Source organism: Anser cygnoides, chromosome 18 (assembly GCF_040182565.1).
Source record: "Anser cygnoides isolate HZ-2024a breed goose chromosome 18, Taihu_goose_T2T_genome, whole genome shotgun sequence".
NCBI lineage: Eukaryota > Metazoa > Chordata > Aves > Anseriformes > Anatidae > Anser > Anser cygnoides.
This window is the reverse complement of record NC_089890.1, coordinates 5932970-5952333: the sequence shown is the minus strand read 5'-3', so window position 1 is coordinate 5952333 and position 19364 is coordinate 5932970. Positions and strand designations below refer to the sequence as shown.

The 19364-nt window shown below is 41.4% G+C and overlaps 1 protein-coding gene across 12 annotated transcripts in view; it reads right to left on the bottom strand.

Annotated features, from left to right (window-relative positions):
- The window catches only part of CUX1 (cut like homeobox 1), a 268876-nt gene that overhangs the window by 18039 nt on the left and 231473 nt on the right, over positions 1–19364 (bottom strand). For 11 of the 12 annotated variants that reach the window (XM_066979718.1, XM_066979720.1, XM_066979724.1 and 8 more), the window contains 2 exons: positions 17174–17438; positions 565–12274 (listed from right to left, as the gene is read on the bottom strand). The exons of the other annotated variant lie outside the window; for it this stretch is intronic. In XM_066979718.1, the coding sequence (XP_066835819.1) occupies positions 11557–12274; positions 17174–17438 (983 nt within the window). In that variant the 3' untranslated portion in view covers positions 565–11556. Of the gene's footprint in view, positions 1–564; positions 12275–17173; positions 17439–19364 lie in introns of those variants that run through there. 12 annotated transcript variants of the gene reach the window in all.

Here is a 19364-nt window from a genome sequence, read left to right as displayed (position 1 = left end):
CAGTTCTTTACCAAGACCAAACTTTAAATTCTCTGTAACGACTCAGTATATTTAAAGGAACAACATCTTACAAGGCACTAAAAGATGAATTCATCTTTAGATAAAGTATCTGTAAAAATAAAGAGTGAGCCAAGTATCCATTTTCATTTTTGAATGTCAAGCGCTTCTGACCTCAATTTCTTTAATCTGTTTTTTGTCTGTTTTTTAATTAGCTAATAATATTGTTCTGGTGCTCAGCACAATCCCCCTTGCAGTCTCAGACTCAAAACACATCTTTTCTGCCCGTGAAGCTGGGTGTGCACCTCTCACTGACAACACTTGAATTTCACTGAAAAAGGATACGTTTTGGAAGTCCAACACTTAAAGAAAGTATTGAAAACAACTCCCTTCTCCCCTCAGAAACTGATACACGGGATGTACATTTTTGTCCCCATGGTAAACACAAATCCCCACCGAATCCAGCCCCTTCATTCCCCTGGACATTACTGACAGAGTCAGAACACCAATGTAAATGTTTGCTGCTTGGACTCAGGTCTCACCTTAATAAAGACAGCCCACACGTAATTGTGTTTGTATAAAAGATATTTACTTCAATTATCACACCTAGGGTGCTAGTGAATAATAATAATAATAATACATCGTGTGAGTTTCATACAGTGATATTGCTTCTCCATATCATATAGGGACCGTTGTACAGTGCTGAGAACAAACATTATATGGCTAACCAAACAAAGACAGAAGAAACAATGCCATTCTGCTGACGGAGGGAGCGCTTCCCTGCTACTGCCAGCCATATAAACTCTTACTTTTTATGTTTAAACAAATACCAAGAAATAAAATGTTACAAAAGATGAGTCACAGCAACACAATGTGGGCTTCTCAAAGCTACTTGTACAAAAAATGACACTTTTTTGGTCAATTGGGTCTTTGTGAGGATCTTTTTTTTTTTAATCTGTGATTGTGAATATAACAAACAAGCTCTAAAAACATCTAAGACTTAGTGCGTTACAGAAAAAATATAAAATACTGCTAAAAATGTAAGACACCACAATACACTGGGGTAAAAACTGAGCTTATTATTTAAAAAAAAAAAAGTTCTCAGGAAAAAGTACACCACTTTCTGTTTGAGTTCATCTTGTGCTGTGTTAGTAGTCGGGGCATTTCAAAGGTCTGCCCATTATCATGGCAAGTAGTTATTGCACAAATGCAAAGAGTTAATTTTTTTAATAAAAAATGAAAAGGGACATGAGGGAAACAATTAAAAAAAAAAAAAAAAAAGAAATCCCCCCCACCCCAGCCAGCCTCCATCTGCTTTGGAATTAACGTCCAAATTCGTACATTTGACATTCGCGGAGCATTTCCAGCGAGTGGGGCGCACAGTGCCCGCTTTTGTGAAAGGAACGGCAGAAAACGCTTTGCAACACAGAAATGCATAGAGTATTCTGACAGGAACAAGCTTTTTCTTTGCTGAGGTTATCCAATCGTTACCATAGGGCCTTTTTTTCTTTTCTTTCAGACTACGTCAAAGGAAAAAAAAAACCTCGCGTGGGAAATGCATCTGATGGTTTTTAGTGGGACACCCTCGAAAGGCAAAGTGCAAATTTGCTTCCAAATCCACAGAAGTGGTGATGTGCCCTGCAACTAGCTCAGCACCTTCCCCCTTTGCCCACCGTAAGGTCTTACCGTGGGGCCGGCCAGCTCGGTGCTCACCGGCGGCCCTCTGCCCCGTCCCTCGTCCCTCGTGCAGACACGCGCTCCCCCGCCGCAAGCAGGGGGAATTTCTAGCGCAACGGTTTTCATTTTTGCTTCTGCAGCTTTTCTCCCGCTCACTCGTGACGTGTTACCTAGCCAGGGACAGCCTGTCTGAACGTGTTTCCACACCGCAAGAAAACTTAAACAACTCCTCCGTGACAAAGATCAATTTACAACGTGCATTTCCAGAGTTCACACCAGGAAAAGTTGCTGCTGCACCAGGTGTTTTTTTTTTCTTTTTTTTCCTTTTTTTTGGATTTTTTTTTAATTTTTTTTTTTGTTTTAAATCTTGACCAACTTTGAATGAGAAGAAAATCAGCTTTGAATTCAGAAATTCAAACATATGCCAACAAAGATGAACATCACAGGAAACCAGTCTCTCATTTTAAATTAACACGCGAGTAAATCACAATGTACTTTGACAAAGGGGCACTGCATCTTCATGAAATTCTCAGTAGAGGCTCTAGGAGGCTAAGGGTATTTTCTCTCTCTGTATATTTTAAGTCTCTTCTCTCACAACTGAGGCTTCTTATTCTCAGTCCTAAATTATTTTAAAACTATTTAAATAATATTATTTATTAGGCATTTAGATAAAATACTTTTTTTTTTTTAAAAAAATGATTGCTCTAGGAAACACAACAGGGGCACAATGATATGGATACGAGCCGACAGCACCCCACTCCATCCACCTTTCTCCAGTGTCTGCTCACGGGATATGTATACTCCTGTTGTGTTTGTATCAAATAAAAACAAACCTCAAAAAAAAAAGAAACTGTTAAAATTAATCTCATAAATAGGAAATGTTAGATTGTTTTCCTAATTACAAACCGCCTTTATATTTCACCTTATGATGCTGTAGAGAGAGCAAGCTTGGAGCGTGACGCAGAAGTGCTGCTGAGGGCTGAGGATGCAGGTGGGAGGAAGCCCGAGCTTCGCCAGACCCAACGCGACGGGACTGACCCTACAGTGCCTCGGCCCCCACAGCCAGCCCTGAAGACAAGACAGACAGCATGGATTCCCAACGGCACGAAGGACACGTAGCAGTTAGCGAGGGCTGGAGCCCATGAGCGGTTCCTGAATGCGGACAGACCTGCGGGCACAGCACGGGCCTTGGGAGCGTTAACGCCACGGGGCAATGCTGGGCTTTCGAAGCCTGTACCCTCCGTGCTGCTGGAGCCAAGCCAGGCAGGGCTGTTCGTCAGGAACCCGATTTCTCTAAAGCAGTGCTTGCGCTCGCCTGGGTTCAGTGGACGGGGCCTCCAGACGCAGAGTGAGAATTTCTATTGCACAAAGACTTAACGCACAGTGTTTGAAGTGCTCAGTAGCAAGGGGGCAACTAACGCTGGGCCACGCAAGTGCTCCTTGGTTGGCGCTTGCTTTCCCCCCACCCAAGTGAAAAGCTGTGAATGCTGCGATCTAGATCACTGTGCTTTAGATTATTCTCCACGAAGAGATTAGAAAATAAGGCACATAGCTTTCCAAGTATAGAAAGTTTGTTAAAGACTACATTTTAGGAAAGTAGCGAGAACTAAAAACTTAATGGGAAATGCAGTAACATACAGGATTTTGATGACATGCCTGTTGAATTAAAATAAAACCATTTCGAACTAAACTAACCTCTTTCCCCCATAAAAGACCTTTCCATGATCCCCACCTCCTAAGGAGGTGAAAGGAAATGGAAGCCCTGCTCAAGGAAAAAGAAAAGGACGACACAGAGGTGACCTTGCTTATTCCCCACACGTCTCCTTTAGGAGCCAGATGCTCAAGCACTCGCAGCAGAGCCTGTACCAGCATCCAGAGGTAACTAGGTACTTTGGAAACACTTTTAAAGCTAGTAATAATTTACTCACATAAATAATACATCAAAATAGTACTAAGGGTCTAATGTAAACTAACAAAAGCCAGAGAAGTCTGACTGAAGGACTGATTGTAGAAAACATTTTTTTTTTAGTTACTTGGAGATAGGATTGTACTTCAGAGCAAGTCAAGTGCCAAGCTTTAGTTCTTCTCTTGAAAACACAGCACTTGGCTTCCAAGAGGAACTGTGAAGTAGATAATTTCAATCTCATTCCCAAGAATACTTGAATATTCAGCTCAGGGAAAGCAAGAACAAACCACTTGCTTGTATTTGTTACTTGGCTAAATTTACCGATCAGTGGTTTTTGCAATTGTTTAAATACATGGCAAAATTCTTTACTCTCCATCTTCCCACTGTACATAAATACAGCAGAGTATAATTTACTTGTGCAGCTATCTAGCATATTAACTTCTCCTAGGCCACATCATAGCAAAACCCTCACACCAACTGTTACGGGATGTTACAGACAAAGTTTGACCCTTAATTTCAAATTACCTGGCTTTTGCACATCTCAGACCCTCGGAATTATTTTTATGTATTCTGAACATGATCTTCTCCCTCCCCAGGTTAGCTGAACCTGCATATCTCAAGAAATCCGACCTCTCAGATGGATAATCCTGCATTTACAACACGGAACTTAGATCTGACAAATGGGAAAATAGCATGCTATGCATTAAGATACAGCGTAGTTTTAAGCCTCCACTCACCTATGCCCCAAATGATTTCATGGTTCTGGCTGTAGCAATTCTACTGCCCCACCGAGACCAAGCATGTAAATACTATACATACAGGGGGCTTCCCATACTGGAATCATGTACATACACACACTTAACAACTCCTAAAAATGCATATTCATTACCCGCATCGACAGAAGATGTAACACGACTTAATGCCATGATTCCTGTTACCAACAGAGAGATGGTGCTGTTATGAACATTACCACAGAATTACACAGTAACTATGCCACAAGCAAGTGTGTCACCGAAGCAGCAGGGAACTCCTGGCCTGACTCTCCACTTCCATGGATCTTTGGATGAAGATTGTACTACGTTGTACAAGTGTCTCTAAGAATCAAACAGAAAGTCAAAGACGTGATACTGTGGGGACTTTAGCCATCTACTTTAGCTGTACTGTTTCCTATGTTATTTTGCTATGGTCAGGAATTCAATCATTCTTGGCATGTGTCTGTTTCAACAGACAACCAGAAACGATACTACGAAACCAACGGTTTTGGTCATAAGAAATAACAGAACTGTGGCAAAACCCTTCTACTAGCATCACACGAGTAAAGCAAGCCTGAACAATGGCAGAAATTGCCCTTTGTAGAACAGCTGGACAAGGAAAAATACAATAATCTCATTAATTTTTTAAAAGGGGACATTCCCTTTTAAAGCACTTTTGTGTCTCAACATGTTTGTGACTAGTAATGAAAAACCAACCCTGTGCATCAGACCATTTTTTTCTCATTCATAAACTAGTTGTAGCAATGCACGCTTCCCTGGACAGCCAAGGGTTTGGGGTTTGACACAGAGGTTGTGGGCAAAGTGGGTGCCCTTGGTCGTTGGCTGTACCAGAGGTTCTCACTAATAAAACTTCAATGAAAGACTTTGTTCAGCTGGGAAATGACCTTACAACTAACAACTTGCATCCCGTATGCCACAGTACCACTGGACTGGGGGGAAAATCATCCCTGAGGAGAGAGATGGCACCACTCACACACCTATTTTAAGGCTTTTTTAAAAACTTAAGTGCACAGGCCTAATGCTAACCTTCTCCAAAAGGATAAATTTCACCTTCAGAGCATAGAAACTTTATAACCTTGCATATTAACGGGGTAGGGTACATGACCTGGTCATGTAGGATTAGTCCCTAGGCATAGCATAAAGGGCTTGTCTTGCTTTAAAGTTCATTATTAACTATATTTTACATATGGCATAGTCAATACATCCCACAAAAGGGACGGGGAGGAAAGAACTTATTTGTGAAATAATATTTCTACATTTCAGAGCTCAAACGTATACGTGAAGGAGACAGGGACCACTAGGTCACTTCTCAAACTGAGAAGGTTAAGCCAGAAAAGAAACTTAGATCTTGTGCTTTCCAAGCCAGTGATTCTCCTTGCAATTTAAAACCATCCAGCAAGATTTTAAACCGCTGGAAAAAAAATAATATATATATTTTTTTTGTACAGAATTTTTAAATTCTCTCTTTTTTCTTTTTAATAAGTTGATTGTATATGCAACACAAAGGAAGAAAATGTTGATGTTCAAGTAGTGGGGCAACAGAAAGTGCAAGGGGAATGCAGCAGGCCAATGTATGTGTGAACTGAGTACTGCTTTACAGCTGTTTTGTCTGCGTGAGTCACGTTTAGGAGTAAGAAGATATGAGCAAATTGTCTCAGCAGGGTCAAAACCCAATTCACTCCCGGGAAAGACATGATTTGGTTTTAGTGAATGTGAAATCACCCTCCCCCCCCACGTAAGAACCAACTTCTCTTCTCCTGTGTCTCTGATAGTCTTCAAGAAACACTCACAGCACAGGACTCAGCCACACAGGGTGGCTCTAGGACAGAAAACACTCTAGGATATGTACAGAGTCAAGAAGTAAGAAGAGAGAGTTTAAGAAACTCACGTGTTAAAAAGACACAAATGAAGCAAAAATAGTGCCCTCCATCTGCATGCAACAAACTGCTTTTCTTTCAGCTTGCAACAAATTGCTAAGTAAGATTTCTGATCTCTTTGCAACCTTGCTAAAGGCACTAGTCCAGATTACTGCAACATTTAAGTTTAAATAAACTGATTTGGATTTAAGTGCAAGGAAGTATCCAAAACCAACGGTTTTTTTTTTTCATGTACTCTCATAATTTATACATGGTCAAAATATTATTTTTTCCTGTTTCTAACCAGCCCTGTTTTTGCCAGAAGCATTTTTGTTTCCTATAAGTTTTAAGAATACTTGGAATTAGTAATTTTAAGATGGAAAACGACAGACTTCTGACTGCAACTGTGCTAGTGGGGACTGCAATCACTGTTACCATTTTTCATTATTTCAGTATATTACTTTGTCAGATCTCCCTCACCCTAATTTAGGTAAATGTATCACCTTTCTAATTTGAGTTACCACCAGAATGATGCACCTCTATAGCTTACTATTACTCCCATTAAAGGACTGAAAACCAGCAACTTTTAAGTAATTGGATAGAGAATATTGCATAGAATTGTCGCATTCATTAACCCCCTTCTCTACACCATTCCCATATGAACAAGTTTGATAAAACTAATGTGAGGATCTTTCACCTAATGAGAAAGGCACATGTAAATATATATTTTTCTCTTTAACTATATGACTGATCTTTCTTATTACAGCAAAGAGTTTTTTACTGAATATTCACTAATTCATGATAAAGACAGAGTGCACTGATAAAGGTTCCTTTAAAACGTGGCTCTATTTAGAGACATTTTAGAGATGAATAAATAAAATGGTCGAATTTTACGGCATCAACAACAACTTTAACTAGAACCATTTCTGCCAATCGTAATGTGCAATCCTGTCATCTGAAATTTGTATCCTCAAATACGGAAGTGCATTGAAAATCACACTGGATGAGCCCTCTGCCAAGGGATACTCTTCCCTTACTTTTACCTAAACAAGTATTACACCTTTTGCCTTTCCTAACCATCCAGAAAGAAAAACGACAATTTTTTGCTGCAATATAAAGGTATTTTTGTTAAAATAGCCTGGGCCCTTCATCCACAGCTTTAGAAGAGGATAGAACTCGATATAGAAAGAGAAAATAAAACTATTTTTAAAGAACCTCGAGAAACAAATCAGAACAAAATAGACTCTGGCATTACAGCTTTTCTGAAAACTATCTGTGCTTTCATCCATTGGGAGAAGAAATGTCATCAGTGAGTGCTCTGCTCCCAGGCTCCGTGCTCTGCAAAATGACCATGCCTTGGGATGAGCCCCAGGTCCCCTGTGCCTCTGTAACACCGCTCGCCTTCCCGCGCAGTGACCGAAGAACATAAAAAGCCCCAGTGCTACTCTCTGGCATTTCTTCTCCTGCAACTTTTTTGCCCTTTTCTGTTAATCACGTAAAAAAAAAAGTTACTCCAATACATATTTTTTCCTAAAAGCGTTACTTTCAAATGCCGCGCAAGAACAGAAATACAGCTAAAATCTTTCAGTGTTGCTGAAGTTAAGTCTCTGAACCAGGGAGGTCTCTGCCCGTTCGGAAAGCCAGTAGGTAGCTCATCTCCAACAAGAGAATCTCAGCAGTAGTTCAAGCTAATCCGTTTTGCTTTCCAATGGAACAGAAAAGCAGCTGTGACCTTGGCTAAAAATCGGGAACAAACAGCTGGGAGCATCACTTCAACTCTACGAGCTCGGTCTGAGGGTGTCCGTCTGCCCGTGCCCTGAACGAGGCGCTCACCAAGGGACCCCGAGTGACGCCCAGCGGGGCGGCCGGGCTGCCCCCACAGCATCTCAGCAGGCTAATCCACATTCAACGCAGATCATTAAATATGAAACAACAAAAGGAGCTAAGCCATTAATAAAGTGCCAAAAATATAGGAAATACTGACAGCATTTGATTTGATTAATTTTATAATAGATGCCAATGACAACCCTTGGCAGGATGGAGTGACTTCTGACTTGTGAATGCTGTCTTTATCCAGCAAAATTACATGATTCAAATGTAATAATGGAGCTTAGAATTAACAGTTAGTGTTATAACAGAAAAATTTCCTCTAGGGCAAGCTACAGATATGCATTTTAAAAACCATTATAGCATTAAAAACTGGGCAGATGCTAAAGAACCCTAAAGAACTAGTGGAAACCTGAAAAGCAATCTAAAAACAAACAGGAAAAAAAAAAAGATACAAGTTTCAAGGCACTTACGTATTGCTTATTAAGAAGAGAGATCGACCTTAAATGCTGCATTTGTGTTCAACCTGTGAATACAGTTCTGCTGTCGGATAATGCAGCAAGAGCTCTCAGTAAGCATTATGGAATGCAATTATATCGACACAGGCACAAGAACAGTTTGGGGAATATTAATTTAAAAAAATGATCAAACAGAAAAAAACCCACAAAACCTCCCTATCGAGAAAGCTGAGAGTAACCACTTGACTGCATCAAGCACCTGGATCTCAAATCAGCAGACAAGGACAGCAGAAACAGACCGGCAAATGTACTGCCTAGAATTACCTAAAGAAACAAACAACCACAACACAACCTGAACCGAACAATAAAGACAAAAATTCAGAACATAAAATATCTCTGTCTTCTCGTCAGAAGTTTTGCTTCATGGCTGAAGACGCATCTTGTTATGACTTGTATTAAGGTAGGCGTACTTTTACCAGGACGCGCATTTATAGATGGAGCTGTGCTTTTTACGTCAAACCAGACCATTGTACAGATACAGAGAGGTAACACTTTGCTTCACCACGTTATTTCCCTCGCTGGCCATTCCCGTGGACTAACTGCACTCCAGATAAGAAGCCAAAATCGCTTCCAGTACGGGCTGTCACACACTGGTGTTTGCTATTACAGACCATCTCCTCAGCTCATCACAGAAAGGGGCCGTTGCTCTCTCTGTTCCTCGATTTTAGTTTTGCATCACAAGTCCCCAATACCCAAGGAGGTACCCTGAAACAGCTAGCAGTAAAAAGAGGAAACAAATCCCTGCCTTTCAGCCTCCTAGAGCCTTCTTTTCTTAATCATGAAAAGGATTGATTTTAGTGTACTGATTCTTAATTTGTGAAACTTGCGCTAAGTGCTGCTGTTGCATGTTAAGAGACTGTAAATGAAATACATAAGTTCTAAAACATCATGCAAGAAATGTGGTTTCACATCTTACAGTCAAAAATCCTACTAATGAATTAATACAAGCACACTGAGGTGTAATATTGGGAACATACCTTTAAAGTCAGAACTCCTCTCCCCATCCCTCCCTCCCCCAAAATCAGAAAAGTAATATTAATTAAACTTAAGAAGTAATGAATGCACCATTAAAGTGTCATCAAAAAGATGCTGACCTAAGACAAAAGTTCAATGATACACAATACGGTCAAAAAGTCTTCAATCAATAATATACAGTATGACAACTACATCTTGTAAATTATACCCAATACTGCCGGCAGTCTATCCCTCTAAAGAATATTTGCCCCCTTTCATCCCTTCCTAACAATCAGATAATAAAATACAGCACCTATAAATAAGCAAAAAAAAATTATATATATATATATTTATATATATATATATATTCCGAAATCATCTATTGTTAGTTTTAAAGATATGGCAATAAAGGAGTCTAAATTAGCAAACTTGTAGAAGCCATAACTGATAAAACAGCTTATTGAAAAAAGGTGGCAGTAATGCACTCTATGTGTGCACAAGTACGTAAGAAAATACACAGACGTATAAAATTGCACGCACACACTCACACACACACATCCTTCCACGCACCTCTATGCTCACGCATATACATATAGACAACAGGAGGAGTTAGAGACAAGTTAGAATTTGATTTGTACTTTGATCAGCCCTAACCTGTGCATAAAAAAATGGCAAAAGGCTGTATTTCTGCAGGGCAGAATGGGCTAGACTGGGACTCGAGAGCATGAACGTTTTGGTTTGGAGTTTGGGCTGCTTCCATCCTGGTAAGAGCCCGTCTGGTCATTGCCATGTACTATTTTTCCACATAAAAAATAAGCTTCCCACAACTAAAACATATTTAAAATCAGTGCTTGTGGTGGGAAGAGAGTCAGTAAATGGCCACCTACAGCAGGAAAACTTCTCTATCTGAGGCAGCTCCAGTCCCCTCTTAGTGGTGTGTGACAGCAGTCGTACACATGAACTACGCTTTCATCGGTTCCAGGTAAGCTGAACATTTCGGGTTACAGAATACGTCCCCGAAGTAGCAGGCTGAAATGTTACTGGCCAACGTTTTTTTGAGCTATCTGACTTTACTGAAAGGAAATCCTGTACACTACGAACCAAGTGAAATGATCAAGTACATGCTGTTTCTAAGTTGTCTCCTAAACCTCCTAGATATGAGGTCTGATCAGCGTGCTCTGTGGTTAGAGGTTAAAAAGCAGATTATAAAATACCTAGATTCAGATTTTTTTTTGTCCTGATTTGGCCTAAAATGGAGTGTATTAAACAAATTCTGGTCTGCAAAAGACCAGAATCAGTTAAAGCTATGAAACAATGTGCACTACGTGTCAATATTCTATTTCACTTACAAGAAAACACTAAGTCAGCTACCACAAATTAAGATATTTTCCTGATGTGACTTTTTTTTTTGTTTTGTTAAAAAATATGTGGAGTAAATGTGTTTTTTCTTTTTTTTTAATTCAAAGTTTCAAACAACAAGATTCTTTTCTTTTCTTGAAAATATGTAGGAATCCAAACTAGTGTGTTTAGAGTCGGTTGACTGTGCAATCTCTTAGTGGCAACTGAACAGCTACAAAAAACTTTCTTTTTTTTTTTCTTTTTTTTTTGAAAAATCTCCCCTTTTTTCCTGGTTTAAGAAGATAATAGTGTATTATCGCTCTGTAGCCATTAGATGGCAGATAAAAAGCCCCCTTTTAATATGTGGGTTTGATTTTTTTTTTTTAAACGTTTTTCTTTTTTTTTAAAGCCCACACCAAAGAGGAGGGCACAAGGCAAAGCTGTATGAGTTATTCCAGAAATTGTGGAAATCACTTAGGGCAATAATAAAAACACTTCAGGGTACAAAAAAGCTCGACTACACATTTCAGTTTTCTTCCTCGAAAACACAAACATAAATTGGGCTTAACGCTCCTTTTGTTTTCTATATGCACCTTGGCCTATGGCGTTTTTGCCCTGTGGCCCGCAGGGCGGTTAAGTGCGCAACACAATAAAACCAGTAGAGGTCCAGTTTCACTTCCCAGCTCTCCAGAGTTGGGTGAGTTTTAATCTCAAAACTCCCACTCGACAGCCTCTTCTCGACTCGCGGCCTTCTCCAAGCGGTGGATTATGTTGTTCAAGTTTGCTGCTTTCTTTTTCCTCAAGGAGCTGTCTCGCGTGTTCCTGGAGCTCGCGGCCTCGGAGAAGCTGAACAAGCTCTGGAGAGAGTTGGCTTTCTGCGAGCCTGCGGCCGGCGTCGAACTCGTACTTGGCACGCTGGAGATTTTCTCTGAACTTTCTTTTGACTTGTAGGAGCTCTCCCCTGTAAGGACTGAGGTGGAGGCAGCTGAGGTAGAGGCATCCCCTTCCGTGGCGGAGTTGGGCAGTGTCTCCAGAGCTTCTCCTGAACGCTGAGACCCCGCTGGAGAGCTCTGGCGCGGCGCTTTGAGCCTGCCCTCGTCGTCGGTGTCCTCCAGGCTCTCCGCTCCCAAGAGGAACGGCTCCGCTCTCTCCGAAGGCCTGGCGCCAGGCAGTGCCTCTTCCCCCGCTTCCAGAGCCGACTCCGCTTGCCCTCCCTGAGACTTTGTGGTTGCATTGCTGTACTCGTCCGCCTCCGGACCGCTCGGCTTTCCTTCAGGTGGGCCTTCCGCGTCCACGCCATCGCAGCTGTCTCCCTCCGAGCTGTGAGCGGCTCTGCTGCTTCTCGCCGAAGGAGAATCGCTCGACCCGGCCTGGCTCTGGCTTCCCGCTTGGATCTCCTCGATGAACAGCTCCCGGCGGATGCGAGACCTAGGAGACAGAGGAAAGGGATGGTGAGGCTGCTGGTGGCCACGCAAAGCCTCGCTGCCACGTAACACGCACCTTCCCAGGGTACCGACACCAAAAACTTGCAACGCCCTTCCCTAAGAAGCCAGTTTGCCTTGGCTACAGGACAGCTGCAACAAGCTGGGGTGGTGAAAGAGCTCACATGCTCCAATTCAAAGGACTGGCGCAAAAGGCGTTCGGAAGAATGTGAAATATTGTCAAGATGCTCTTAATTTTGTTCTCCCTGGCCACACACCCACTTCTAAGCCTGCTGTGCATGGAAGGACCCAGGCTGCAAAACTTGGACTCCTCCGAAACACGGTGGGAGGAAGGTTGGTCAAACCCAGGACTTTCAGCAGAATACCGTTTCTGGTAACCTGTTCAGTGCTTAGTTTTTGAGAGTGACCCATCTGACCTTAACCAGCATACTTATGGTAATGACTACCCGTTTTAATAACCAGAGCAGACATTATGGAACAAAGCAAAAACATAAACGTTATGTGGATAATCAATTCGTAATAATATGATTTGCGAAAACCCAACGAGAGAGTGTTTTTCCTTTATGATTTCAAATGAAGTAACATTCATAATTTTATGCTGAATTTTTACAGCTCTGGACTTGGTTTCATGGACAGAGATGAAAGGCTCTGCAGTCTCCTATTCCCACAGGATGTCTGACATCAGGAACATGAAACTTTACAATACACTGGACCCCAGAAGGGATGATTTTAAAAAATATGAATATATTTCTAGTAGATCCAGTGGAAAATAGCTTATAAATGAAAAAGAATCCAGACTTTACTAAAAAATGAACCACAATCTGTTTAAACAAAAAAGAAACAAGGAAAAGAAAAATCGAGAAAAAACAGCCACCAAGGAGAAACCAAGATGAAAGAAAGTTCATCGTTGTGAAACCCCTCCGGGGAAGCACAGCCTTCTGGCAGGTTGTCAGTCTAGAAGCTACTCTGACTTCTGTCTTATTTTTTATTTAAAAAATCGATTTCAGAACATGAATAGTGACAAGGCAAGCAGTACATTTCAAGGGTATTAATACACTCTATGTGTGGCTAAAACTACTTGGTGTTTCACCTTGTGCCTCCTGTTTCTGGAAGCATGTAATAATCCCATAAACACACTGCCTATGCCATTTAACTTAGGTCCTTCCTTCTTCCTTCTCTGCTTAGGATTTTCCATGATCCTCCCAAGCACAACTGAACAGTTTATGAAAAAACATCTTAGGGTCTAGTCGACTCTTTCTCTGTAGCACCCCATCAGCAGTAAAAGCTTACGAACACTGTTCAGGTCCCAGTCTGCAGCCTCAAAGACTTGTGATCAAGGACGAAACTACAAAGGGAGAGTTTAGCAGAACTTTATCTGTCAGACTGGAAGCAACAATTTTGGTTTTAACCAGGGAGAATTGCTAAGGGTCTTGCAGATGACAAGTAAAACACCGTCCCAACACAGATGGCTTGTAAGAATTTTTCATTTATCCCTGATCTTGCTACAGAAAACAGCACACAATGGAAAAAAATGTGATGAATGCAAAACACCATCTGAATACTGCTTTTGAAGCTAATGATATTATTGACTTGCTTGAAATGCAACAGACTATTTCAGCAGTACTTGCTGACTCTACACTTTTGAAGGATTTAGGGGGTCTGCAATTTTCCCTAGGAGAATATTATACACCTAACAGCAGACCACAGGTGCTAGCATTAATTTTCTATTACCATTAGTTGCATGCATCCTGGATTATCAGGCTGTGTTCATGCCTACAATCTCCCTGCATGGATGCCGATACAGAACATGCTGCTTCTGTAACATTCACCAAGTCAGGAGAGGAAACGGGTAAGAGCTTCATGCCTGCATAGCATTTAAAATACCTCAACTCCAGCAAGATACAGAATGATGACACGCTCATTGAATAACTGACCACTGCCCTAGAGAATACAGGTTCAGTGTCTGTGGAAATCCTTCTAATTCACATCCAACCCACTGCTTCTGAAATCTAATCTGGCTCCTGACTAATTTCATATTAAGTCCCTATTGTAAAGAAGAACTGGTTACAGCAGCTAGGAAATTTGAGAGTGTTCCTATCCGTGGAAGGTGTTGGCCTCGACACCAACACATCCTGTTGGCATTTGTCAGTGTAACTCAAAATATCAGAGATTTGAAGTTCCCTGTACAAGCCTTTACACAACTCCTGGAACTCATCCAACCAAGCACAATGCCACAGTTCACTGAAAAATATACCCATAGTAAGAGCAACAAAATTTAGGATCCAAGAGCACTAGATTACAATTCAGGAAAGTTGATTTCAGTTCCTGATGCTTCTGTAGTATCATCCCCATGACCTTACTGAGTCTCTGTGCCAGTTTCACCACATGAAGTTGGATTGAAATTCCCATTTCCTACTCGCTCTTCTAAGTGAGTTCCTTAGATAACAGAGCATTAGACTGATGTGTCCTGTAAGTGCTTCATTAATGCAAGTATTAATTCAAGATATATTCTTATGTTTTTTGTTTCCAGAGCTCTACAATTGCTATGGATGCAAAGCAAAAGACTGGGACAAGTTTGGAAATGCAGCAAAATCCTTTATACCTATTTATATTCTGAAGTGGATTACTTCTTTGCCTGCTGAGGACTTTTTTCAAGTTTCTTCTACTGTGGCTGATAAATGCTATTGCTGACTTCCCATCTGGTAGATATAAAACTAGATTGTGTTGTAGCAACGTCCCTTGGAAAGTGAGGTTTGGGCTGAATCTCAGAAGAAAAGCATCACTGTAACGGGATTCCCAAGAGAATGGAGACTAACATGTCCAAATCTGTCCCTCCCTCATGTAAAGCTTCTTTAAAGAAAAACTAGCATTACAGAACAGCTACATGGTCTGAGGGATGGAACTGCTTCTGTATAAAGAGTCTTCAGTTTGGAAGAGCAATGGTTGAGGGAAGAGTTTAAAAGAGAGGAATAAAATCGTGTGGCCTGAAGAAGATGAAGAGGAGAAAGACTACCCATTACGTACAACACCCGAGCTGCAGAGCAGTCTGACCCTGTTCCCCTAGCAGAGCTTGTAACTTGTACCTCTTTTGCCATGTCCTGCAAATGATTTAAGAGTACTTCATGCACAAAAGTTAAGACAGTTACTGTACTAAGGAACAGAACAGGCATATGGTTTGGTTTTCAGTGCTGCTCCAAACAGGTTTATGCCATCCCTTTGAAGGCCTAGAGACTCAGCAGAAGCACATCTGGGAGCAGGTCCAGATCACTCAGTGCTGTGAAGCTGGTGCTACCCAAAAGCTTATAGCACCTTGTTTATACGTTTTTTATTTTGTATACAACTGTCAGCACCTAGTCTACATTAACGTATAGCTTCGTGTGGCTAAACACGCTGATCAATCATGACTTGTCACGCTTTCTCACAGCACGCCTGAGCAGGAGATCTCATGATAATGAGGAAGATGACACATGCCACCAGTGCTCCCGCACTCGTCTGCGTAAGTGAGAACAGCACATTTTGCTGTCAGGCCCAAGCGAACATATTTTCATAGGCATTCCTCCAACTTGTGTATAATTGCCTAGAAGTGGGAATTGGAATAGAGGCCTGTGTTTGGAGAACTCTGAGCAGTGAAAGAGGCTGCATCTGTAGCGAATTCAAGTCAATGAAATTCACTGTAAATATGATTACTCGTTGGTTATAATTTTTAAATTTTATATTGTTTACTATAAACATTATTTTACTATTGTACATAATATTTCTGAGATATCTCATTAAACTATTCTTCTTCTGCTTCAGCAACTTCCCTGTGAAAAGCTGAGAAGGGCTAAAGCAGAAAATACCCGTTAAATGTTAGCAGTTTTCTGAAAACAAACAAGTTTAGCAAGCTGCTGTTAGAATAATTAGGAACATTACTGGCTCTGAGTGAAGGAGCAGAATGGCTTTAAACCTGGTATCTTAACTGTACCTGTTTAATATTCATTAGAACAAATTTCTTGGAGAAAAGTCTGCTGAACTAATTAAGATTCCCAATCCCAAGCACAGCTGAAAATATGTTTATTCAAATCCTTCTAAGTCTCACATGCCATTCCAGCATTGTTTCTTTTTATTGGTGTCTCTAGGCCAAAACCTACTTCAACTGTTCAAATGCTGAGAAGGTTCCCTCTAATATGAAAAAGGAACTAAACAGACCAACATCTTATTTCGTTTCAGTGGGACTCAATGATTTAATCATAATAACAAAATAAATCTGTGGCAACATCTGACTTCAGGGTTATCGGTTCTCTGTCCTTCATGGCTGTGCAAGCTTCCCAGAAATACCACACACATCATGCCTATTTTCAGAGCTCAGTGACCCAAGACCTAGAAGAAAAATCCTCTTTTTGCTCTTATGCTGGAAAAATGTACAATAAAACCAGTGCAATTCTGATACCATCCAGCAGAGGACAGTTTCAAGCAATCTCTGCCAAGTGACCCAGACATAAGATGCACAACACACACCTCTATGTATATATATATACACGAGTGTGTGTCTCTGTGTGTCTGTATATGCAAGTAAAAAAGACCAGTCTTGCTTATAGCAATGGGATTTATAAATATTCAACACAGCAGTGGACATCTCTAGATCAATGCCCACCCCAAAAGCAAGACTTGTGTTTAAAAGCACTTCTTACATCAGTATGTGAATATTGCTATTCCTCAGGGATGACTTAAAATTAGTCTGGAGCATTAGCATTGCTGTTAGAACCTCCCTGCTGTCAAAACTGTTCATTTTGTACAACTGCTCAGTGCTAGCAGAAGCAGACACAGTCTGCTGAAGGAAAGTAGCACCCTGCCAAAGCAAATAAAATAAATACTTTATGAGTAGGGCCCCTGGGAGATCTCGTACCTGTAATTGTGGAACCAGTTGATCACGGTGCTGGTTTTCAAGTTGAGCTGCGTAGCCAGTTCCTCAATGGTTTTTGGTGATGGGTATGGCTTTTGCTGGTAGGCTCGTTTCAGAGCTTCCTTCTCTTCTGGTGCCAGCACCACCCGGGGCTTCTTCAGCTGATGCTGTGGCTGCGGGCTGGCCCCCTGGCTGTAGTCTATGCCAGCGGATGAGGACTCACAAGACTGACTGTCACTAACGGAGCTGTGTCGCCGTTTCATGTAAGCTGAAAGAGAAGTGCATCAGATCAGCCCCAGCTGAATACAAATGCAAAATCAATGAATATATGAGCTGTGGAATAAATGTGAAGATGACAGGCTGTAAATGCATGGATGGGCTATTCAGAGAAAACAGAAGGGAAGGGGCATCATCAGAGATCAGAGCAAAGCAAACATGGGGAGGATGCAAGAGACAAAAAAAAGAAGAAAGAAGGGAAAGAAAAGAAGGTAAATCAACTGGAAACCTGTCAGAGTTTTCTGCTTTTTCAATGAATACGGGACATGAGTAACAGGGTTCAGTTAGCAGGACTGATTTTAAATTCACTCTTTCAAGGGTGGTGAACTGCCACACAAGCACCTGATTAGGACAGTTACCCTTCATTTAGACTTAAACGGTCTTGCTTGTTAAACACTTTAGGCGTACACTAAGGTCTCCCTGACACTTAAGGTCTTGGAATTAAAAATACGCCTCTGGAAGTTGAAGGCAGCCACGGCTCCATCTCTAACACACGATGGCGCCCAGAGCCCGGCCATCCCAGCACCGGGCTGAACAAACCCATCAGGCGTTTGTTGCTTTTTCTTACAGATCTTCACTATAGCAGGTGACAGGTTATGAAAGAAAAACAGCCCACAACATCCTCCTCCCCTATACAAGGCTCCTTCCAAAATGCCTGTACTTTGAAGACATCTCTCGCTGCACTACCGCAGCTCAGGGAGGCTGACGGCAGCAGCCTGCGATACCACCGCTGACCCTCCTCCCCAGCAGGGACTGAATTATCCTGGCAAAATTCTGCGAGGAAAGAGTCCCAGCAAATGCTGTCACTGACGTGATTGATTTACACTGTGCGAAGGGAGGTGGGATTTACTGCACCTGGCAGTATCACGCACAAGCATTGCTAATGAGGGGGCTGAAAACAGCAAATATAGATGAATCTTGTCAATAAAATATTTAATAGCCTGTTAAATACCTTCTAGATTTTTAAGAGTTTAGGTATTCAAGAGCTGCAATTTGATAACCTTGCCTATTATGTTCCAGATTACACCAGCCTGACATCAATCAAGCAGGCACTAAATCTCCAGCAGCCAGGAGCTCTGATTGGAGCCAGGGAGCAATGTGGGGCAGGTCACACCAGCCAGCAACTGAATTCTTCAAAAAAATAAATTTCTCTCTCTCCACAGCTCTGCCTTTAGGCTGCGGGTGCACAAAGAAGAAAAATTCAATGCAATCAAACAAACTGCAATACTGAAAGCCTTGCTCATGCAAGCCAACTTCTTCTGGCAGAGCTCCCTACAGGTCTGGCCAGGTCTTCTGTCTCCTGTGGGTTTCAGCATCCTGTCCTCTATGTCGTGTTATGTCCAGTGGGACCTTTTTACGCAGTATCTTACTATTGTTGAACTGAATTTTGAACATGCTCTGTAACCTTTAGGGGGTATCTGCATGGCCCACATTTTGTTTTTCCTGAATATGACAGATTACCTGTGGATTGCCTACTGTGTAAGATCACTGATATGGAACAGAGCGCAAGTTGCTCGTGATCCATCACTCTGCCACGATGCAGTCCTGCATGCGTTTGAAATAACTATAAAAAGCAAAGTTTTAGCTTCCTTAAATTTTTAAGAAGATAAACTTCATTTAAAAATCACCTATTTAAGCTGTTCAAAGCAGATGTAGAACTGTGACATGATTACAGGTAAATGAATTATTTCAAGGTGACCTATTGGCTTCATTGTTGCAGCGCTCAAGGAATTGTTAGAAAATTCAACCACAGAATTAATGGTTCCAGTGATATAAGCTCACATTTATAAAAGGCCTTTAAATTCAAAGACTCTTAGCTGCTATTTCAAATCTGCATCGATACGCTGGCATAGGCAAGGTTCCCTCGTCTATTTTGGCAAAACAACCAAGAGGGCTGAAAGACAACATCTATCCCTTC